Here is a 25,593-nt window from a genome sequence, read left to right on the forward strand (position 1 = left end):
AAGACTTAGTGTCTTGGTGACTAGTCAGCTCAGCTTAATTTGTCAGTTTTAGTTGTATGATGTCATGAAATGTAGCATGCAGTTTTGGATTATATTAAGGCGATAATCTTATTTCAGTTTGGCGAGAGACCACATGTAGAGATTGTAGTATTTCTGGAGCCACATTTTAAGAAGAGAGAGACCCAGAACCATGTCATATTTAGAACACCACAGAAACTGAACACATTTATCTGGAAGAAGACTTAGGAGAAAAATGGTATGTGTGGACTCTCGTGTGGAAAAGGGATCGGATTTTTTTCACGTGGTCTCAATAATTAGAGCTGGGGCCTACGAATTGAAGTAATAAGGAGATATCTTTCAATTCAGTCGTTTATAATAGTAAAAGCTGTTCAAAGATGAAAGGGTTCCCAAAGTCTGCAGAAGCAGAATACTGGAGTAGGTAAACCTCAGTGCCCTCATTTTGGGGGTAATAACACGGCAGAGGGGCAATCTGAGAACCCAGTGAGATACTATAAGTAAAGCACTCAGCGCACTGCCTGGCAAACGGCAAGTGATTATATAGCTCATTGGAGTTGTTACTCTTCTTATTATGGGAGGTGTTGATACAAAGCCTGAATCATCACTGTGTTGAGTTAAAGCCAAGAAACTCAGTGGGTGGGTCTGATAAACTAGATGGTGATTATTTCTAAATGCTCTCTGGGTGCAGTCTCTGAAACCAGTTGTTCTTCTATGTGACTTTGAAGAGTGTAACCTTTTTTTTAAAAAAAATTCTCTGTGATTCCATTTCATTACTTGCAGATAATGCCAAACCTGCCTTGGGCTGTTGTAAGGATAAAAAAATGAATATATATATAATTTAGAACAATGCTTGACATGCTAGTTTTTCAGTAAATGAGAGCACTTTTATAATGCTGAAGTATTCAACAAAGGATCGTTGTAGGATACAGGACTTGAGATATATGTTTTGAAAAATATTAAAAATGTAGGTAAATGAAAAGCAGTAGCAAGGTTATTCCCATATGGAAATAGCTTGAATAAAACATGGAGATGGAATTAAGCACTGTGGGATCATCAGACAGTAAAGAATCCTCACCAGTTAGGTGAGGTTGGCTACTGGTGACCAGTTAGAAATAAAAGTGGATGGAATGAGTGAGGGAAAACCTCAGAAGACCTTTGGTTTGGGATGGCAAGCAGAGTGGCATTCCACATGCTTTCAGGTAGGGGATGAAACATACATGTGATATTTTAAAATAACCTTATGAAGTTTTCAGAATAAATTGCCTTCCTTATGCTTAAAAATTATAGATGGAATAGTTGAATCTTTTATGCAAATCCTTCTTTATCCTAGAAATAGAAATTCTATTTCAGGGCAATTTCTATTTCAGAAAGTCCAAAACACTTTCTCCTCCATAAAGTTTTCCCTTCAGATTCATATCACAGTGGTTTTCTTTTTTGTTTGAAATCCTTAGCATTCAAAATGTTTTTTGTATTTGTATCATCCATCGTCATCTGAGAGTGAATTTGAATTCACGATCTGTTGCCAGATCACTTTGTGTTAAATCTATGAAAAAGGTGTTTTTCAAAAGGCTTAAAATGATTTTGTTTTAAAATGAGACCCATCACATTAATGAAACCGATATTCTTGGGAGGCTTATAAGTTGGTTCTAGGAAGACAAGTCCCACAGAGAAGGTCCAAAAGTAGTTTATACACCACACATTCATGGATGAAGGTGTAACTTCTCAAAGCAACTCCATAAAAAAAGACAACACTGCATTAACTGCACGAAGATTCAGTACATAAGTAAAAAACAACCATCATCATTTGTAGTGACTCAGACACTATTTAGTATGCTAAAATTACCCCGTTGTTTCATACATACAAGCTCCTTGAGAAAAAGTACAGTGATTTTATTTTCTTGGTGTAACTCATAGTGCCACTGTGGGTGCTGGGTTAATGCCGTATTGAATTAAATTTAAATTAGGAGGATATTGGTAACAGGAAAACTATAAAACTATTTCTCCAATGAGGAAGTCAGCATAGGTACTCTGCCTTTTTGTTTCCCAGCCTGAATCAGCAGCTTTTTGTTTTCCTTTTTCTTTGTTGTTGTTCCTGGTGGTGGTGGCCTACAGGAGTAGCATAGCAACAGACATTTGGCGTTTCAGTGGAACAAGCGATTGTTGACAGTTACAAGGTGAACTTGGGTGTATGTTTTCCCTTGGTAGCTTCTCAGCAATTGTGTGACCTTCTGGAATTCTGAATTATGCTCCTCTCTAATCAGGCATGAGAATGGTTAGGAATTCTACATTTTTAAGTCAACTACACTCTCGTGCTCAAAGGAATGAGTACAGCCTATCCCAGGGACACCAAATTTGACTCCCCCAAACAATGGCTAAAATAAAATTTGGAACCCTGAGAGAATGAAGGCTGGAGAATGACTTGCTCCCCTGTATCTTCTTTCCAAAATGTTTTTGGATGTCTTATGAAGGCGTTTAAGGCTTTTTCTACAGCTGCTATTGGTTTTGCCAATTCATTCCTTCAAGCCACACCAATAAACACGTACAAACCCCTCTAATCCTCAGAGAGGTGGAGAAAAAGATAGGTGGGAAGTGCACTGTAGGAGAAGGCTTTCTTTTCACAGGTGAGAAATTCTGTCGTGTATATTCCTATTCCCCTAAATAACTGGCAAGGGGAGCATCATGGTGAGCTATCGCAAGGAGCCACCATCACAGTTACAGTTTCAGTGTGACGGGGCCCCAGACCTGAACTGCAAAGTAGCGTAGAGGATGCTGGAACATAAAACATGGTACAGAACACCAGAGGATTTAATCTTATTTATAAAAAGGTGGTTGCAGGGGGGTGTCACAAACAGGCGACAGTGACTTGGGATCATCATTAATCATGTTTTAAGTACCAGCAAAGTGAAAACATTCTTCTGGAATTCACTGCAGTGACACTGAATCCTTCTACTAAGCAAATATGTGATGAGTCGATAAAAAGAAAAGAAAAAAGAAAGGCCCTGAACTCTTGACTACAGATATAATACAGTGAATACAGAAAATCAAAAGCATGCTTTCTATCTGACTCAAAATAAAGGTGCACTTAAACTTGTAAAAGACAACATTTTTATTTGAATGATATGACAGAACTGTCACAGGAGTGTTACCTGCTATAAAGAAAGCCAAAGAATTATTACCTTTATTAGACCAGTGACACTGAGCTTTAGCCATACATTTCTAACTTCTGTCCCTCTACAGAGACAATTTTCCTTTCTTAAATAAACTGTCATGCTAGTGTTAATATATTGTTGGCTCTCTCACGCTCTGAGAATACTGCTGATATAAAACATGTATATGTTAGATTGGTAATAGTATCTTTAGTGTAGCTGACTAGAACAAATGTGTTTCCCTCATGCCTGTGCTAATGTGATAAAGGCAAATGGGCTGTTCATCAGCTTTTGGCTGGGTAGAGACAGTAGAGATAGAGCCACATTCTTTTTTATGCATTAAGACCATCGAGAACTTTTCACGAGTTATATTTCATGTGCCTGCGTGTTGCGCAAAGGTGTTGTAAAACATGAGATAATGCTACAAATAACAAAGTAGAAAAGCCTGTATCTTTTATAATGATAACAGTCAAACACCAAATGACAGTAACAGGCTGTAAAAAATGGGATGCAAAAAAAAAAACAAAAAACAAAAAACCCACAGGGATGGTGTATATCCAGGTCTGTGAGGAGCTAGTGTGTGATTTTAGGTCTTTATGTTAAAGCTTTGTTTTATAATTAAGTAAAATGCAACACAGGGTCAGTGAGTTTAGGAAAGAACATGAAAGCAGGTTTTAAATGAAAGCAGGTTGGGTAGAGTGGATAAAAGCCATATTGGATAAGTTTTTCAATAAATGATGATGCTAATTTCTAGGTGTATGTGTGTGTGTATGCTTTTTTTTTTTGAGAAGCAGTTTGAAAGGAGTTCACTCATATGATTTAAATATATCAGAGGATGGTTATTTTTGTCAATTTTTGTAAGGCTATTTTAATAAAATTTCATTTTGAATGCTATGATTTGATATTTTTAAATGAAAATGTTAGCATCTGACCTTCAACTACAAGGCATTAAATTTCTCAATGAAGTAATCTGCATAAAAGTTTGATTGAATTGACTGTTCAGGGATCAACACAGACAAAAATTTCATAACTTTTTATGGTGTAATCCAGGGGTGGTCAGACTACACTCACGGGACAAATCTGGCTGGTTACCTGTTTTTATAAAAGTTTTGCTGGAACACATCCGTGCCCATTCACATACTTGTTGTCTCTGGCTGCTTTCCTATTACAGCAGAGTTGAGCAGTTGTGACCTGGACCGTTTGGACCACAAAACCAAATCACTTGGCAAACAAATAAAAAATATTTTTTCTCTGGCTGTTTACCGAAAATGTTTGTTTACCCCTGATGTAGAGAGTTGTTAGGTTGCCTGATTAATTAGCCTAGAACACGATCAGCAGTTTTTTACGTTATTCTGTATTAGAGAAGTATAGATGAAAATTACCGACTAGATACCAACACCTAAGAAAGTAAATGTTTACAAGGAGCCTTTTGTACTAGCAGCCTAAATTAAATTATATCCATATGTAATGCATTTTTGGTATATCTGGTTTTGAGTATTTTTGCCCTTTGTGTTCATTTCTGTTTGTTTCCAAATATGACCGTAACAAATCTAACTAGTAGCTAAAGAAACAACATGTCTCCAAAAACACTTATAAAGGCATGACAGTCAGAGCTGTTAAATATATGGGACAAACAGTTATGCATACCTGTGAATACCCTGGTAGACATGACCCCAGCACAAAACTATAACATATAGGTTTATATCTAGATATACAAACACAAGACGTATTATTGAGCCATTAAAATAAAATTCCAGTCTTTCCAGCTGAGGGAAGTGGAGAAGTAGGAAGTTAACTTGAGAAAGACTGCTGAAGTGTAGTTATTATAAAATAAAAGGTTATGCAATCAAAATAATAACGGTGATAATTTCTTACAGGTACATCAAACAAAAATCAGTTTCTTCGTCAATGGTTTGGAAGAGGATAATACAGCTTTTGATTCAAGAACTCTAAGTGGTTCAATTACAGATTTTGCCTCTGGTACTATGCAAATAGGACAGAGCTTAAATGGTAAGAGTCCGACTTCAGAAAATTATTTATTTTATCCAATTACACTGTTTCTTAAAAATTGTGTCAAAAATAATATTTTAAAATACCCAGGTGTATTTGTTTCCTAGCGCTGCTGTAACACATGAGCACCAACTGGGTGGCAGCTTAATTAAGCAGATTTCATCCTCTGGTGGTTCTGGAGGGTAGAAGTCTGAAATCAAGGATTCAGCATTGGTTTCTTCTGCAGGTTCTGAGGGGAGAATTCATTCCATGCCTCTCTCTTTCTGGTGGCTTCTGGCGATACTTAGTGTTTCTTGACTTGTAGCTGTATAACTTCAATCTTTGCTTCCATCTTCACCTGGCCTTTTCCCCTTCTCTTTTCAGGACACTTGTGACCACATTTAGGACCCACCCTAATCCAGTATTGTCTTGTCTCAAGGTCCTTCATTACATCAGCAAAGACGCTTTTTCCAAATAAACTCACAGTTGCAGGTTGCAGGTAGTCTTATCTTTTGGAGGCCATTATTCAACCCACTATATCAGGGAATCTTTAAAATTAGAACGTCTCTATCATTTATTTTTAAAGTAAGAATACTATGTAATAAACTATATATTTTTTAAATTTATTTTTTATTGAAGTAAAGTTAGATTACAATGTTGTGTTAATTTCTACTGTATAGCAAAGTGACTCAGTTACACACATATATATACATTCTTTTTTTATATATTCTTTTCCATTATGGTTTATCACAGGATATTGAATATAGTTCCCTGTGCTATACAGTAGGACCTTGTTGTTTATCCATTCTATATATACCAGTTTGCATCTGCTAATCCCAAACTCCCACTCCTACCCTCTCCCACTCCCCTCCCCCTTGGCAACCACCAGTCTATTCTCTATGTCCGTGGTTTTGCTTCCATTTCATAGATAGGTTCATTTGTGTCATATTTTAGATTCCACATATAAGTGATATATGGTATTTGTCTTTCTCTTTCTGACTTACTTCACTTAGTATGATAATCTCTAGTTGCATCCATGTTGCTGCAAATGGCATTATTTTGTTCTTTTTTATGGCTGAGTAGTATTCCATTGTTTATATGTACCACATCTTTATCCATTCATCTATTGATGGACATCTAGGCTATTTCCATGTCTTGGCTATTGTGAATAGTGCTGCTATGAACATAAGGGTGGATGTATCTTTTTGAATTATAGTCTTGTCTGGATATATGGCCAGGGGTGGGATTGTTGGATCATATGGTAATTCTATTTTTAGTTTTCTGAGGAACCTCCATACTGTTTTCCACAGTGGCTGCACCAACTTCCATTCCCACCAACAGTGTAGGAGGGTTCCCTTTTCTCCACACTCTCTTCAGCATTTGTTATTTGTAGACTTTTTAATGGTGGTCATTCTGACCGTTGTGAGGTGGGACCTCATTGTAGTTTTGATTTGCTTTTCTCTAATAATTAGCAATGTTGAGCATCTTTTTGTGTGCCTCCTGGCCATCTGTATTTCTTCTTAAATTATATTTTCTTTCTCTTTTTTTCTCAGGTTTGCATTTTATTGTATGGCTATTGTTAAAGTAGGACTTAGAGTATTAGACAGAAACTGGAAAATAATAGTCAACATGGAATAAACTGGATTAATGGTGTTCATATCTTCCCACCCTAAAAATGGGCCATGTAGATTAAGAAGATAATATGCATCACATCCTGAAAAGAGCAGAAGTTGTATTTAGACTTCTCTTGAAATAACTATCACAGTGGTCTATAAAATTGTCTACACTTTAAAATGGGAATGTGGATTATTTTATATTATTAAAAAATGCTCATTATAAGAAAATCCATACAACACAGAACCCTATAAAATAGGAAGCATTTTCCTTTTTTGACCTTCATAGATAGATATAGTTAACTTTGTTATACCCTTCCATCATTTTTGTGCATATAGCTAGAGATATGGTTATAAATATAATAATTTTCCAAAAATGAAATTATCGTACATATGCTTTCTCTGGGCCCTCTAAAAATAAATACTTCCGCTCCAAATGTTATGAGAAATGTATCAGTATGCCTTCTCATCGAAAATGGCTGCATTGTGCACAATTGTATAGCTGTACCCAAAACTTTTTAAACAAGATTGTATTGATGAGCATTGAGGTTATTTCTACTCTTTCAATATTATTAGCAGTTATTTGATAGAACACACTAAATATATATATCCATATATTATATCTGTGTCTCTATCTATCATGCCTATACACATATACATATATATGTGCTTGAACAATTGCCTGTGCAGTTCCCTAAGACCTTTTACTTTGGCGTCAATTTCCCTGATTTCAAATCCCGTCTCTCTACTTACTAGCCCTGTGACCTGGAATAACTTTTTAATGTCTCTAAACTGTAGTTACATCCAATTTAAAATCTTGATGATGATGCTATTACAGTCCCATTGTAAGGATCAAATGAGGCTGTGTCATAAAAAGCACTACTGTTTTTCCAGCATCTGGTACCTAGTAGTTGCTTCATATTTGTGGAATGAATGAATACTGTACCGTGTATATACTAACTCATATTGATATGTAATGCTATTATTAGTATTATAATTATTTCCCTAACATGAATCAATAGAAGTTAAATAGGTTGAAATATATGGTCATTTTTAAATTTTAATACATATGAGATTGATTACCCTAAAGCTTAACAACAGATAATCTCCAGAAAGGTTGTGAACATTTACAACCTCACTTAAAAATACAGGTAAGTATCTGCCTCCTTAAACAGTAACTGACCTTACAAATTATCCTTGTTTTTTTCACTTTTGTCATTCCTCTCACTGAAAAATGTTTTTGCACACTGCCTTAGAATTATTTGGCCATTAGTGAGGTTCACTGGCTTTCCACATATGTCTTGATAATTTGCATTTCATTTGTTAATTCCTCATACATGTTGTGTGTCTATATTTATAGTCTGGAATTTCTTACTTGTAAAAGCTCATTAATGCTAAGAATATTATGTTACACACGTTTTTGTTAGTTTTTAGATAGTCTGATAACTTTGCATTATAGAAATTTAAAAATATTGTAAGTTTTTAATAAAGGCAAAACATGCATGTAACATAATGCATAAATATTAAGGGGGTACAGCTTTATAAAATTTTAATCCTATGTAATTCTCATCCAGAATGAGATCATCAAACATTTCTTGTATTAAAGACTCCTAGTGAATACCGACTCTAAAGGGAAACAAGAATAGTGTTAGTAAGGACCTCTATTGGCATAGATTAGTGTTGCCTATTCTTGAATTCTCATGTAAATTAAATCATGCAGTAGGTACTCTTTTGTGTCTAATTCCTTTTCTAAGCACTATGCCTGTAAGATTTATCTATATTGTGTGTTGCTGTTTCTTTAAGCTTTAGGAAATACTTCTTTACTTTTTCAAAGTGGGTATTCTACCCAAAGATATTTGAGAATTTCGGCAATCTGTGTCCTACCAACACTGAGTATTGTCATATATTATTGTTGTTTGCCATTCTGGTGGCTGTATGGTACATTTCTTGATGATTTATGATGTTGAGAACATTTTCATGTGCTTCTTGGTCACGGCTATGCTCTTTTGTGAAACACCTATTTAAGTTTTTGCCTATTTTTAGTTGGATAGTTTGTCTTTTTATTGCTTACAGGATCTCTTCAGTATTTTGAGTATGAGTTCTTTGACAGATACATGGACTTCAAATATCACCTTCTGGGTTATGGCGTATACTATCATTTTCCTTTGATCAACAGATATTCTTAATTTTAGTGAAGTCCAGTTTACTAACTTTTCTTTCAAACTTAATACTTTTCATGTCCTGTTTAGAATATCTTTGCAAATCCTGAAAGGATAAAGTGTAGGAGAACACCATAAAGACCATAAAGATGTTCCCTTACCCTTAAACATTTTCATCACTTCTCTACTACTTTGCAGTGGTAACTGTCACAAATTATATATCTGTTATGTGAAGATGGGTTTGTTCCTGAGCTCACCGTTTTGTTTCAATGGTATGTTTGCCCATACTTATCATTAAAGCATTTAGTTTTCATTATTGTAGCTTCATAAAAGTCTTAATATTTAGAAATATTTAATTTCTCCAACTTTTTTTTTCTTTCAAGATTGTCTTGGCTATTATATGAATTTTAGAAGGAGTTTTTCGTTTTTCACAAAATTTTGAGGGAATTTAAATCCTTAACTCAATTTTGTGAGAATAGACAGCTATAGAATATCAAGTCTTCCAATCCATGAACATCATATACTCCATACTTTCTCCCAGCAATGTTTTTAGTTTTCTGTACAGCATCTCATTCATATTTGTAAGACTTAGTCCTGTGTATCTGTTGGTCCTCTTATTCATGTAATTTTACTTCAATTGTTTTGGAACTTTATTCTCTAATTTTCTTTCTGTTATATAAAATGCCATCAATTTTTATATTGACCTTAAGTCCAATGACCTTGCTAAATTTTAATTCTAATAGTTATACAGTCCTATCATATATACATAGTAGGCACTCAAATCTTTTCAGATGTTTGCAATAAAGGAATAAGTAGTCATGGCTTTGGAGTTGTCACATAGATATTTATGGGTGCTGTTATTAATAATTTTGAAACAATGTAAAATTTTAATTTCCCCCTATGACCTGAGTCATCTAGTTTAAAGAAAAAAGTATACATTTTTAATTTTCAAAAAACATTCTAAAACACTGTGGTTAAATTTCCAGGCTCTGGGGTCAGATAAATTTAGGGTTGAATTCAATTTAGTTGTGTATTTTTGGTCAAAATATGTATCCCTTTTAAGTCTTAGGTTTCTAATCTATTAAATAATGTTTTAATAAATGATTCATGGGAAAATTATAAGAATTCTATGAGACTGTGTATGTGTAGTATGTACTGCTTGTCATATTGTAAATGTTAATAAGTGACAACTATTATTAACCTCTTTGAACATCTGTTTTCTTCTTGTGAAGCAGAGATAACAATTACTTTCCATAGAATTGTTAAGAGATCCAAAGAAACATGACTCTATTATTTTAATTTGTATATTCTTTTAGATCAAGCTAAACTTATGTGAAGAAGTAATATTTTAAGGAACCAATATATTTAGAAGCTTGGTTTGAGTAATTAGTATATTGAAAAATTTTATCAAGTACTCTGCCTGCAGAAATTCTTAATAACACATTACATCTTGTGAGCCTTATTTCAATATTTACCTCCCAATTAGCACTTCTAAAAGCGTTTTATTGCCCCAAATGTTGCTCAGAGTAGTAGACAGTGCCATAAAGTTGTCCACTCTGCACTGTGGGGTTGAAATGATTAGCTCCTATTCTATTTCAGTACACTAAATGTTGAATTAATGCTTCCAAAGGACTGTGTGGACTGAAAATGATATTTGTTTTTAAACTGCAAAAAAATTGATTCAACTTCTGATTGGCAAACACATCATTGGAAAAGGGTTTATTTCCAATGTTACTTAGTTTTTATTACAGTTTTTCTCCTTAAGTTCTGAGCATCGGAGAACTACAGGAGGAAAGAATATTTTAAAATAATTTTTATCTTTTTTCCCATCAAGTTATAGGTACGGTTGTACCTACTGTATCTTTTCTCTAATTAGAGATGGCAGATAGACTGGCTCATTACTTCTGCCTAATGAGGCAGGCTCCATGCCACCTCTCTAATCAGAAAAGAGATAGGTACAGAATGTTCCCACGGACTTATTATAAATCATTTTCTTTCTCTCACTTGCTCCTTTTTTCAATAAAAAAAATCAAGTCCCTGTCCTCCATACTTTTGTCCGCATCCAAGATGGTTTCATTCAGGAGAGGTAATTGTGCAAGAGATTACTGCGAGCTGAATTAAAGGTGCTCTCATGCAGCACCGGGCTGGCTGTCTCTGCTTTGGAACAGATACTACCTCAAACACAGGCATATCAAACGAAGGCCTTTAGGAAATCAAGATGGCTTTTCTTACTTCTCTGGTTAGGCTTAATTGGTTTCTTTGGTTCTGTACCCAGGAAGCAACGACTTTTCACACGAGTATTCGCTGCTAGAGAGCCTTTTCTTTGAGTCTCATTTCTAACTAGCATAACTTTCTAGAAAAATATGTTGCCAATGACACTTTCTGTTGCTGCAAGCCTTGTCTTTGCCTCACCTAGGAAATTAATCAGGGACCAGATGAATGCTTTTTCCTGAGCCCTGTATCCGTACTAATGGGATATGTATACGTATAATGTGTACATATTAACGTGGTACTCTGATTTGCTTGGACTGATTTCTAAATATACAAATAGAAACACCTTAGACCATCCATATCAACCAATATGTATCTGTTTCTTTTTAGAATATTTTCTTCCAGTTGTGTGTTTATTTCAATGCCTTCAGTTGGGCATAAAACCTAGAGGAGTTGTGGTAACAGACATGTAATTGTAGGCAATCTCTAATGTCACTGTGATAATGAACTATAATAGCCCTCCACATTGTGGATTTAAAAATACAAAATCATGTGAATCAAAACTTTCCCGAGCTACTTCTGAATTCATTTATCAACAGAATTCTAATTTCCTTTTAAATGTGGGCATCTCTACATGATGCATTTAAAAGTATGTGGCACATTCTTAAGAAGGTAATTGGTCATTAAGAAATCAGTGGATGTTTGTTATGTAGCTGTGAAAGTGAATATACAGGGAACAAAACGATAATCATCTGAAGCTAATGCCAGCTTCTCTTCCCTTCATGTTTTCTACTGTGTGTTGTATCTTAATTCACCTGCTTGTTCTTTCTGGAGTTGGAATACTACTTTTCTTTCTACTAGTGTCCCAAAGGTTAACATTTCTAACTTCAGCGAGGGTATAGAAAGTCAGCTTTCCTTTTAGTTTAGTTGAGATTATGCTTAAATTTTTCTGAGAGAATTTTTTTTTTGGGTATTAGATAAAAAGACAAGAAATAGAAAAGTATAGAAATTGATGGATTAAGACAGGTAAATGGAATGGAAGAAGAGTATAGGAACAAGGTATATAAAGGTATAGAGCAGTTTAATTAAAGATGAAATTGGTGTTTCAGAGCATTGCAGAAGAGATATCTAGCAATGCTATCGGGACAAGTGGCCCACTATGGTACAAAAATAAAAAGATAATTTAAATGTGTACCTTACAACCATATTAACTAAAAACTGCAGATGAGTTAAAATTCATTAAAATGTGAAATGTGTAATCATGAGGTAGTAGAGGACAGTAAAGGCAAATGTTTCCATAATCCTGGCATATTGAAAGATTTTTATTAGCATGATACCATGGCCAGAAACACTAATGGAAAAATCTTGAAACATCTGACTAATAAAATGAGAATTTAAAATTCAAACAATGCTTATCATTTTGTACTCAGTTTGGCAAGGAATAAAAAGAGAGAATACTAGTGTTGGAAAGAGTTTGTGATAACCTGGCAAGCTATGAAAAGTAAAAATGTGGAAGTTACATCATCCAAGTATTCTCCTTCCAGGGCCTATATCTCAAGAATACAATTAAACAAGGCCCTAAATATGTACACAAAAATGTTCATTGCAGAATGACTTAAAGTGGCAAATAATTGGGACCAGTTAAAAGCTTCAAAAGGGAATTGCTTAAACAGATGATAGTTTATACTTAACAATGAAAAAGTGTGCACCATTAAGAGAAATAGAATGTCTGTTGGTGGAGACTTGGCAACAGGTTCATGATGTGTTATTACATGAGAAAAGCATGAGTGTGAGGTACACTATACTCTAACTTATTAACATGAGTTGAAGAAATACAAATCTTCACTGGATATTAAACTCATTGTACATAGAAATTACTGTTGTTATAATAATTAGTGCCTGAGAAACAAGGCATGAAATTTAGAGTCGGACAGTTTTTGGTTTGAATCTGGCTCTGCTTCTTAGAAGCCAATGACTTTGGCAAAGAATTGAGCTTCTCAATCCAATTTCCTCATTTGTTTCCTCATATGTAACATGTGTTTTAGATAGAGTTTTCAAAGCAAGTATAAAACTTATGAATAATATATACTTGGTTCGTGTTTGATACTCAATGAAACTTTGCTATTATAAATATTAATGTTATAATAATTTAGATATTAAGTTTATTGACTTTGTGAAAGTTAAATATTTAAAAATAATGGTCATGGACTACATTTAATTTTTTGGCTGAAAAGCAAAATTTTCTTAGAGCGAGGAAGAAAAAAATGTTCAATTTAGGGCAATGATGTACTAGATGTTTAAAACTGCTGTATTTTGTGTAGGAAAGTCCCATGAAATAATTTCTTTCTCTCTTCAAAGATTAGTCCTCTCTGGTACTCTTCATTGTTTCTTACAAATCGTGAATTCTACCTGGTGTTATTTCTTTTTAGTCTGAAGAATTTCCTTTTTCATTGCTTATAATTCAGTCAGTGGGAAAAAAATTCCCTCAGCTTTTATGAAAAATGTCTTTAATTTGTCTTTGCTTTTGAAAGATATTTTCACTGGCTGTAGAATTCTACATAGCTAATTGTAATTTTTTCCAGCACTTTAAAGATTGTTGTTTCATTGTCTACTTGCTTTCATTGTTTCTGGTGAGAAATCAGCCATCATTCTTATCAATATTCCTTTGTAAGGTATATGCCATTTTTCTCTTGTTGCTTAAAATTTTCTCTTTTATGTTAATAGTTTAAGTTATGCCTGGATGTAGTTTTCATAGTATTTATCCTGGTTGAGGTTTGCTCAGATTCTTGGATGTACAAGTTGAGGTTTTCACTACTTTTGGAAGTTCTGATGATTATCTCTTTAAACTTTTCTTGCTTTTCCTTTTCCTTTTCATTCCACATTCTTTCTCCTCTTACTCTGGGACTTCAATTACACTTATGTTAGAGCACAGAATAGTATCTCACAGATCTTGAGCACAGTTTTTATTTGTTTGCTTGTTTTTGTTTTCCCTACTCTTTTTTTATTCTTAGTGTTTCTCTTTGGATACTTTCTATTGATTTGTCTTGATAGTCACTGATTATTTTCTCTCGTGTATCTAGGCTGCCGTTAAGCTTATCTAGAAAATTCTTCATTTGTTAACAGCACACTTTTCATTTCCAGTATTTCCATTTGGCTCCTTTTTTTAGGATCCATCTCTCTGCTCCTGTTTCCCCATCTTTTCACATGTATTGTCACCATTTCCACTAGATCTTTTAGTATTTTTACCATAGATATTTTCAAATCCCTATTTGATAATTCCAACATCCGGGCCATGTCTATTGACTATTTCCTTTTTTTATGATGGGTCACATTTTCTTGCTGTTTCATGTGTCTTAAAATGTTTTTATTGTTTACCAGACATTTCGTATAAGGGAATAGAAGAGAGAGAAGTAAATAATAGTGACCAGAGAAAAGAGCACTGCTGGGTCTATCAAGCCTCTAGAGTATGTGTGTTAGTGGAGGGTAGGAGGATGGTGGGAGGATAACAGCATCAAACTGATTTGAAGTTGACCTGGATGTGAGCTTTATTTCAGTTTTAATATAATTTAGTTCACCACTGGTTTCAGATATTTGAGGCTAGAATCAGGATGGACTCAGACTCTGTGGTTGGTGCTCTTTGGGATTTGTCATCCCAGCCTACGTGGGGCTGCTTTCGTCTTACTCTGTAACTGATTCTGCTACTTCTCACCTCTCTGTTAGGGATGAGAGCAGATGTCGGTCTCAGTTCTCCTATGAAAGGCTTGTTACTTTCTAGAATTTAATTTATTCGGATTTCTCTGTGTCCTCTACTTTCTGATGGGTTAAAAATGATTTTATAGCTTATCTGGCTTATTTTGGTTGTTTGATAGCAAAGTGATGGTCTCTTGCAACTTTCTACATCTGAAGCAGAAGTGAAAGTCCAACTATTATTGTAACACTTGATATAACATTTTCTTTCTTTGACCAACTCTGTACCTTAACTCTGCAGCTCTCTTGGTCCTTAACTATTGCTGGTCTCAGGTATTTTGGCCAAGGAAGGTACCTATTACTTAGCCCAAAAGATTATTTTAGTAGAATTCGAGAATTGACTTTATAGTTACACCTTCTCCTTTTTCCTGGAGATTTTTGGCTTTTGTGGGCCTTAAGCTTATGTCTGTTTGTTTTTCAATTTTACATCAGTTATCTTTGGTTTGCCTGAAATCTATTCACTGCCAATATTTAAACCTGAAACATATTGAGGATTCTGAATTTTTGTTGTTAGACGATCCCAACTTAACTCGTGATCGTGTGACTTCTACTGAGCAATATTTTTACTTTTTATTTCAGTGCCTCTTAGCAGTTCCCTTTGTCAAGAAGCAGTCTTTTCATCATTTCATCTAGCATATAAACTTCTTGCATTTCCTTTTTCTGTCTGACATGCACTTGTATTTATCACCTTGTACTCTCTGGTACCCTGAATCAGGTCATCTTTCAACCTCTCTGGGACCTTCAATCAATTGATCTGAACAACTTTTCACTGTTCCCCACTCCCTTGATGTGTATTATCCCCTTGTTAGTCAGCTTAAGTTTCATGGTCAAATATTATAATCACTTTCTTACACACACCGTGACTCTCCTGCCTTTTTTTTTTTTTTTCACTTTCTAGTATTATCTTGGCAACACCACAGTACTGGTTAAATGTACCCAATCAGGATGCCTGGTCTCCCTTAAGTTTATGATCATAAACCTCATATGTGCCCTGGATACTGCCCTGCAATCATTCCATATTTCTCTTGTCCATGCAGTTTCCCCATCTTATGACAACTATGTACATAATTTGTTCTCTTCTCAAACTTACTCCTTATCCTCTAAGTTGATATTACCTCCTCTTTCACTATGAAAATGAAACCAAATCATAAAAGAACGTCTATAGATTCACACTGCTATATTTACCCACCTCTGTCTTACAATCGATCTTATCCAGGAAATTTTCCCAGCCTTTTCCCCACTTACTCCTATATTGTAAAGTCTTCTCTTTAAATGGAATATTTCAAAGGTAAGTTGTTACTCTTCCATGAAAAACATTTTCTTGACCCCGATTTCCTCCACCAGCCCACTGTTTCATTTCCTTGTTCCTCTTTTTAAGCAAAACTCCCCCAAAGTATTGTCAGTGATAGTTGTCTTGAATTCCTCTTTTCCAATTCTACCGACTACTGTCAGGCTTTAGCTCATCACCACAGTTAAACTAATTGACCTTCATTTCATAAATCTAATAGTTAATTTCAATAATTTATGTGACCCATCAACATCATTTAATAGAGTTGAGATCACTCCTTCCTCCTTGATAGACTTTCTTCACTTGGCATCTAAGAGTGCATCATCTCCCGGTTTGCCTTTGAATTTCTAGTTGCTACTTATCACTTTGATTCCTAGTTCCTCTTTATCTATTACTTGACTTTTTAATATTGGTATTCCAGGCCTTACACCCTGACTTTGTTTCCAAGTCTATATACACTCACTCCCTTAAAGATCACCTCTAGTCTCATAGCTTTAAATACCATCTGAATGACTTGACTGCCAAATTGGGATCTACCCATCGCCCTCCCCATAGACCTCTTTCCTAAACTCCAGAATGCTATATACATCAGACTATCCAAAATCTCCGTTTGGAGGCTTAATTTATACCTCAAAATAAGCTTCTTTTTCCTACATTGAAATCCTGGTTTTTAGACCTCTCTCTGACTCGCACAGTTTCTCCCATAGCCTTCCCCATCTCAGGTGAGGGCAACTATTTTTCCACTACTTCAGAGCAAAGGATTTGGAGTCATCCTTGCCAGTTCTCTTTCTCTCCCATTTGATATCTCAAGTGTCAGGAAAAATCCTGCTGATCATACTTTCAAAATATATCCAGTTTGATTCCTTCTTACCAGCTCCACTAGAATCATTCCCATCCAAGTCATGATTGTTGTTCTTACTGGATTGTTGCACAGTCTTTCAACTGCTTGCACTCTGGCCCTCCACTTTATTCTCAACACAGAAGCCAGAGTTTCTCTGTTAAAAATGAGTCAGATCATATTACTTCTCTGTTCAAAATGCTCTGTTGTTTCCCTGCCTCCCCAGCATGAAAGCCACCATTTTTACAATGGCCTCTAAGACCTACATGAACTGACTGCAGTTGCCTCTCTGGCTTTATCTCTTATTACTGTTTTCCTTGCTCTCTTTGTCGCAACCAAACTGGCCTTTTTCTGTTTCTTGATTTTGTGAGGCAGTTTCTGTCTTAGAGCCTTTGCACCACTGGCTATTTCTTCATTCAGTTGGAACCATTTTACCTTCTGATATCCACAGGGCAGACTCCCTTACCTGCTTCAAGTCTGCTCAGATATCACCTTCTTAATGAAGTCTTCCTTACTACTCTGTTCAAAATTGCCAACACCAGCTCCCCATGTCTGGCCCTCATTATGCCACTCTATTGTTTTTTTTTCTTCTGTAACACTTAACTGTTTTCACATATTATACGTTACTTATTATTGTTGTATATATCTGTTTACCCCTCTAGAATATAAGTCTTATGAAGGCAGAGATTTTTTTGTTTGCATTGTTGACTGATATGTCCCAAGAGCCTAGAAGATTGCCTGTCCCACAGTAGCTATTCAGTATTTGCTGAATACATAAATGGACGGCAGGATCTGAAAGATAGAATATAATGGATACAAGTCTTTACAGCTTCAATCAGTTTGTCAGCCTCATCTCTTTGGCAGTGTTACAGAATTGATACCTTATGAACTAGGTTTGTGAGAATAGAAAATGTTACAAAGAAGTAGTTGAGCAGCCATTGTGACTAAAGGAGAAGAAAGGCTCAAAGATGTTTCCTAGATATACCAGTATAGAGGGAAATAAGGAAGTTGCGGTTGTGTGTGTGCATGCTTGTGAGGTGGGGAGAGGGAGGGAGAAGAGGAGAAGGTTAATGGAGCAGAGGGGAAGAGAGAAGGAAGAGGGGACAGAGTAAGTTTAGGGGAATGAGTTTTAAATTATTTATTTGAGATAGTAAAGAATTATCCAAGTGGAAATGGCAAAAGGTCATTTGGGACAAGAGAGTGGATTTAAGGATTGATTTAAGGACTAATGATATGCAGATAAGAATATTCCTCATAGAGGTCATTTTTGAAGCTCTAGAAGCAGGTGAAATTCTTGAAGGAAAGAAATGTAGAAAAAAGAGTATTGAACTATAGATAGAAGGTTGGGAAATGGAGATATGGAAGAGAGGCAGCTGAGAGGATACAGATGTGGCCTGGAAGGATTAGGATTTAGAAGACAGATACTGAAAAATTCACGAAGCTCTTCAATAATATCAAGCAGCTGAATATCAAGGAGAATGAGAAGTTATAAAACTGAAAATGATACCTAGGGTGGCCATCAAGAATGCACTTTCAGTCTAATGATGATGGTCGAAAAGGGACTGTAGATAATTTTAAAATGAGCCTGAATGATGAAGGACAGAAGGCCTTGAGTGCAGATAACTGTAGAAGGCTGGGTCTGAAGAGAAGGAAAGCAATTGGCTAAAGTTGGCATAATGCAAGCTGCTGTTCTCTAGTGGTTGATTATCACTTTTGAGTATTTTGCGGTCATCTGTTAATTCTTCAGGATAACACCTTGCCTTTCACTGATCTTAACTACTGGTTCTGGGGGTGAGTTTTCAGACTTTCCTCAATTCAAGGAACTTTATAATAGTGTATGTATTGTGTAATTGTATAAAATGCCTGTATTAATCGTATATGACTCTATATGGAATGCTTGTGCTTTTTGTTATTGTTGTCTGCAACGATACTGTTATTTAGAACTTTATTTTCCTTTTTATGGTTCCATGACAGCTGGAGTGTATTCTTATCTTTTTGCTATTGATACCTAAAAGCAACATTAACAATAACAAAAACAGAAAACACAGTCTAAATTTTCTGGCATAAAATCCTTACCATTGTGAGCATTAAAAAATAAATGAACAAGCTCCTTTGACTCTCCGTTCTAGAGCCATCATAGTTTGAAGTTCTAGATTTTTATGATTTGTTTTTGTAATTTGTTTCAGAGTGAAATGTTTTCTTTTGTGTCACACTGACTAGAGATCAGATAATTAACCTAACCTCATCATGCATAATTTAAATTTCAATTTGAACTTTTGATAGAAATGAGGAAAAGCCATTATCTAAGTCTTTGTGGAATGGACACAGATTTGTTTTCTGTTCTACTGCATTGGCAGTTTGTTTCTTACCTATATCAGTCTACTAATGGTATTGTCAAAATGCTCAGTCTTTAAGCTTTGTTATTTTCAAAGATGAAAATTCTCTACCAAATGTTAAATAGATAGCTAGTGGGAAGCAGCTGCATAGCACAGGGAGATCAGCTTGGTGCTTTGTGACCACCTAGAGGGGTGGGATAGAGAGGATGGAAGGGAGGCGCAGAGGGAGGGGATATGGGGACATATGTATACATATAGCTGATTCACTTCGTTATACAGCAGAAACTAACAAAACATTGTAAAGCAATTCTACTCCAATAAAGAGATTAAAAAAATAAAACAATTAAAAAAAATTATAAAAAAATGGAGATTCTCAGTTTGATATTATACCAGATATTTTTTCCAAAAATTTACAGTAATTATCTTTAATTCTTTTAGCCTGTAGGTGGGTACCTCTATTTAAAAGCAACTGTGCCAACCACTATACTCCTAGTTCCAATTCTAAAATTCTTTTCATTCACGAGGACAGATCTAGTCTTAATAACTTGTTGCTATTTCCTTTTATTTGACTTGAGCATTTTTAGTAACATCTAACTTTCTAAAATAATTTAGAAATTTTTCATCAGTGGTTTTTTCCAGGTAATGGAGATTTATGACCTTGAAATATCAAAATGTACTTAAACAATTTTTAAAGATTCTTGAAGATCCCCCCTCCTATTCTGTATTTACAATTATCATTCTCATGTCTTTTTTATACCTTTATTATAAGGTTGAACCATATAAAATTGCCATTCTTACAGACTAAAAATTGTCAGATATTAACTATTTCAACCTAATATGCTTATAAGTATATTAAATAATATACATGCTATTGTCTTCATGTTAAAATTTACATAAGTGGCTTTATAGTGTATTTTCACCTTGGCTTTTTCATAAAAATAGTTTTTGAGAGTTTAAAATTTTGAGATCTGGTTCATTCATTTTAGCTGCCCTGTTAATATTCCATTTTATGAATAAAAGTATATATTGTGTGTTAGTTCCCATGTTAAGATTTTTTTTTATAATTTAGGAAATTTCATAGTTAACATATTGTATGTTTCTTCTTGTACACATTTGTTTTACTTCTTCCTTTCTAATCTGGAAGCCTTTTCTTTTTCTTGCTTAATTGCCCTGGAGGCTAATACCTCCAGAACAATATTTACTAGAAGTGGTAAATGTGGATGTTGGTGTCTTGTTCCTGATCATAGGGGGAGAGTAGTGTTTTGAAGGAGAGCCTTCAAGTGTGATGTTAGCTGTTGATTTTTATAAATTCCCTTTCTCAGGTGAGGAATTTCTATTTTTTCAATGTTTTTTGTTTTTATAGTGAAAGAATGTTGGAATTTGACAAATGCTTTTTTCTGCACCTATGGATATGATCATTTGTTTTTGTCCTTTATTCTATCATATTGTTCATTATTTGGTTTTCACATGTTGAACCCACCTTGAATCTTTAGGATAAATCCCAGTTGCTTGTGGTGTATAATCCTTTATTTATGATGTTAAATTTGGTTTACTAGTATTTTATGAAGATGTTTTTGATCTGTAACTTTCTTTACTTGTAATGTCTTTATTGGTTTTGGTATCAGGGTAAGATAACTTCATAGAATTATTTGGGAAGTGTTTCTACTTTTTCTGATTTTTGGAAGAGTTTGTGAAGGATTGACATTGTTCCTCTTTTAAATGTTTATAAGAATTCAGTGAAGACATTGATCCTGAATTTTCTTTGTGGAAAATTTTTTTTTACTAAATTAATCTTTTTTATTATCACTCTATCCAGAATGTCTATTTCTTCTTTTTCATTCACTATCAATTTTCTTTGTTTTTATTGTTTCTGCTTCCAGTTTTATTGAAATATAATAGACATACAGCACTGTATAAGTTTAAGGTACACAACATAATGATTTGACTTACATACATCATGAAGTGATTATCACAGTAATTTTAGTGAACATCCATCATGTCATACAGGTATAAAAGTAAAGAAACAGAAAAAAAGTTTTTTCTTCTGATGAGAACTCTTGAGATTTGCTCTCTTAACAGCTTTTGTATATGACATACAGCAGTGTTAATTATATTTATAATGTTGTACATTACATCACTAGTACTTATTTATCTTATAACTGGAAGTTCATACTTTTCGACTGTCTGCATCCACTTCCCCCTCTCTCCACCCCATCTCCACCTCTGGTAACCACAAATATGATATCTTTTTCTGTAAGTTTGTTTGTTATTTTTTTTAAAGTGTAATAGACCTATAGCACTATGTTAGTTCCTGTTACACAGCATATTCAAAATTTCTGTGTATTTCAAACTGATCACTACAATAAATCAGTTACCATGCAAAGATATTACATAGTTATTAACTGTATTCCCCACACTGTACATTTCATACCTGTGACTCATTTATTTTGCAACTGGAATTTTGTACCTCTTAATCTTCCACACTTATTTCTTTCCTTCTCCTTCCCCCTCCCACCACTGGCAAACCCCTATTTGTTATCTGTATCTATAACTCTGTTTATGTTTTATTATGTTTGTTCACTTGTTTTGTTTCTTTAGATTTCACATTTAAGTGAAATCATACATTATTAGCCTTTCTCTGCCTGACTTATTTCACTAAGCATAATACCCTCTAAGTCCATCCATGTCATTGCAAATGACAGGATTTTATTTGTGTGTGTGTGTGTGTACACAACATATTCTTTATCCATTCGTCTATTGATGCACACTTTGGTTGCTTCCATATCTTGGCTATTGTAAATAATGCTACAATGAATATAGACGTGCATGCATCTTTTCTAATTGGTGTTTATGCTTCTTTGGATAAATACTGAGGAGTGGTATTGCTAGATCATATGGTAGTTCTATTTTTAATCTTTTGAGAAATCTCCATACTGTTTTTCATAGTGGCTGCACCAATTTACATTCCCACCAACAGTGCACATGAGTTCTCCTTTCCTCCACATCCTTGCAAACACTTGTTATTTGTTGCCTTTTTGATAATAGTTTTTATGACAGGTGTGAGGTAATATCTCATTGTGGTTTCGATTTGCATTTCCCTGATGATTAGTGATGTTGAGCATCTTTTCATCTGCCTGTTGGCCATCTGTGTATGTTTATCTTCCTTGGAAAAATGTTTATTTTGATTCTCTGCCCATTTTTCAGTCAGGTTGTTTGTTCTTTTGTTGTTGAATTATATGAGTTCTTTATATATTTTTGATATTAACCACTTATATATAATTTGCAAATACCTTCTCCCATTCACTAGGTGGCCTTTTCGTTTTACTGATAGTTTCCTGCTCTGTGAAAAACTTTTTAGTTTGATATAGTCCTGTTTATTTTTGCTTTTGTTTCCCCTACCCAAGCAGACATATCCAAAAACATATTATGAAGACCAGTGTCAAAGAGCAAATACCTATGTTTTCTTCTAGAAGTTTTATGGTCTTAGGTCTTACATTTAAATCTTTAATCCATTTTGAATTTATTTTTGTGCGTAATGTGACAGTAGTCCATTTTGATTCTTCTGCATCTAGCTGTCCAGTTTTCCCAACACCATTTGTCAAAGAGACTGTCTTTTTCCCATTGTATATTATTGCCTCCTCCTTTTTCATAGAGTAATTGCCCATATAAGTCCATATTCACTGGGCTTTCTATGCTGTTCCATTGATCTATGTGTCTGTTTTTGTGCCAGTATTATACTGTTTTGGTTACTGTAGCTTTGCAGTATAGTTTGAAATCAGGGAGCATGACACCTCTGGGTCTTTCTCAAGAATGTTTTAGCTATTCAGGGTCTTTTGTGTTTCCATACAAATTTTAGAATTATTTGTTCTATTTCTGTGAAAAATGCCACTGGTATTTTGACAGGGATTGCATTGAATCTGTACATTGTTTGGGTAGTATGGTCATTTTAACATTGTTAGTGTATAGAAATGCAACAGATTTCTGTATATTAATTTTGTAACCTGCATCTTTACTGAATTCATTGATGAGCTCTGGTAGTTTTTTGGTGATGATGTCTATTTCTTCTTGAGTCAGTTTCAGTAATTTGTATCTTTCTAGAAATTGGTCTGTGTGATCTGGATTATCTAATTTTAGCATAAATTGTTCATGGGATTCTCCTATAATCTTTTTATGTCTGTAAGGTCAGTTGTAATGTCCCCTCTTTCATTCCTGATATTAATAATTTGAGTCTTCTCTTCTTTGTTCTTTGTCCGTCTAGCTGAAGATTTGTCAAATATGTTGACCTTTTCAAAAAACCAATTTTTGATTTTGCTTGTTTTCCCTTTATTTCATTTGTGTCTAATCTTTATAACTTCCTTCCTTTGGATTGCTTTAGATAGTGTTTCCTTTCTTCTTTCTAGTTTCTTAAGGTAGAAGATTAGGCTATTGATTTGATAACTTTCTTCTTTAATATAGATGATTATAGCTATACATTTCCCTTTAAGCAGTGTTTTACCTGAAACTCATGAAGTGTGATATGTTTTATATTCATTTTTATTTGTCTCAAGGATTTCCTGGTTTTCTTGTAATTTCCTCTTTGACCTATTGGTTATTGGGAATGTGTTTGGTTATAGTTTATGTGATTTATATGTATTTTTGTTTTTTTTGCTATTTTTTAGCTTTCAAACTGTTTCTTTGAGCTTGTCTCTTATAGAAAATATATAGTTGAATCATATTTGTGGTTTGTTTTTCCATTCTTCCAATATCTCATTTTTTTATTGGGGTATTTAAACCATTTACATTTCATGCAATTACTGATAAGATAGTTACCTTTGTAATGTCACTTTGCTGTTTGTTTTCTATGTCTTTTCTTATGTCTTTTTGTTCCTCTATTTCTCCCTTACTCTTTTCTTTTGTGTTAAATAAATGTTTTTGAGTTCACCATTTTAATCCCCTTGCCATTTCTTTTACTATATTTTTTAATTTTATTAGTAGGTTCTCAGGTTATCACAATTACATCTTAACTTATAATAACCTAGTTTGAATTAATACCAACTTAATTTCAATAGTATACAAAAACTGTGCCTATATTTTGTTTGTTTTCCTCCCCCTTGTTATTGTCATTCAAATTGTGTTATTAGATGCCCATCAACACAGATTTATAATTATTGCTTTATTCAATTCTCTTTTTAATCAGGAAAAAAAGAATTATAAATGAAATATTTATATAATCTTTTATATTATGTAGTTTATTTATTTATTTATTTTTGTGGTACACAGGCCTCTCACTGTTGTGGCCTCTCCCATTGCGGAGCACAGGCTCCAGACGCGTAGGCTCAGCAGCCGTGGCTCACGGGCCCAGCCACTCCGTGGCATGTGGGATCTCCCCGGACCAGGGCTCGAGCTCGTGTCCCCTGCATTGGCAGGTGGACTCTCAACCACTGCGCCACCAGGGAAGCCACTATGTAGTTACTTTTAAAAGTGCTCTTTATTTCTCTACGTGCATTAGAACTAATGTCTACTGTTCTTTCAGCCTAAAGACTTCCTTTAGTACTTCTTGTAAATTAGGTCTATAAGTCATAAATTCTCTCAGTTTTTGTTTACCTTGGAATGCCTTAATTTGTCCTGCATTTTTAAAGAATAGTTTTACAGGAAAGAGAATTTTTGTTGACAGTCTTTTTTTCTTTCGGTGCTTTAAATATGTCATCTCACTACCTTCTATCTGCCATGGTTTCTCATGAGAAATCTGTTGTTAATCTTACTGAAGATTCATTGTATGAGATGGATCATTTCTCTCTCACTGCTTTCATAATTTTCTCTTTTTACTTAAGCAGTTTGATTATGATATACCTAGGTACAGATCTCTGAATTTATCCTTCTTGAAGTTCATTGAGTTTCTTGGATGTGTAGATTATGGTTTCCATCAAATTGGAGGAGGTTTAGTGATTATTTCTTTTAAATATTCTTCCTGCTCCTTTCTTTACCTCTTCTCTGGGATCACTGTTAGGCTTATGTTTGTACACTTGATGGGGATCCCACAGGTCCATGAGGTTCTGTTTAGTTCTTTGTATTTTTTTCTTTCTATTCTTCAGACTAGATAATCTCAGTTGACTTTTAAGATTCTTTTTTCTACCCATTTGTACCTGTTGTTGAGCTCCTTTAGTGAATTCTTCATTTTATAACTTCTGTCTCTTTGCTCATCTTCTCTATTTGCTGAGGCATCATTCTCATACTTTCCTTTAGTTCTCCAGATATGGTTTCCCTTAGTT

General features: G+C 34.5%; 1 protein-coding gene across 1 annotated transcript in view; it reads left to right on the plus strand.

Moving 5' to 3' along the window:
- USH2A (usherin) overlaps window positions 1-25,593 on the plus strand; it is a 770,355-nt gene that overhangs the window by 48,399 nt on the left and 696,363 nt on the right. The window contains exon 3 of the mRNA XM_067729757.1: window positions 5,042-5,174. Within this exon, the coding sequence (XP_067585858.1) occupies window positions 5,042-5,174 (133 nt within the window). The remainder of the gene's footprint in view (window positions 1-5,041; window positions 5,175-25,593) is intronic.

This window comes from Pseudorca crassidens, chromosome 2 (assembly GCF_039906515.1).
Source record: "Pseudorca crassidens isolate mPseCra1 chromosome 2, mPseCra1.hap1, whole genome shotgun sequence".
NCBI lineage: Eukaryota > Metazoa > Chordata > Mammalia > Artiodactyla > Delphinidae > Pseudorca > Pseudorca crassidens.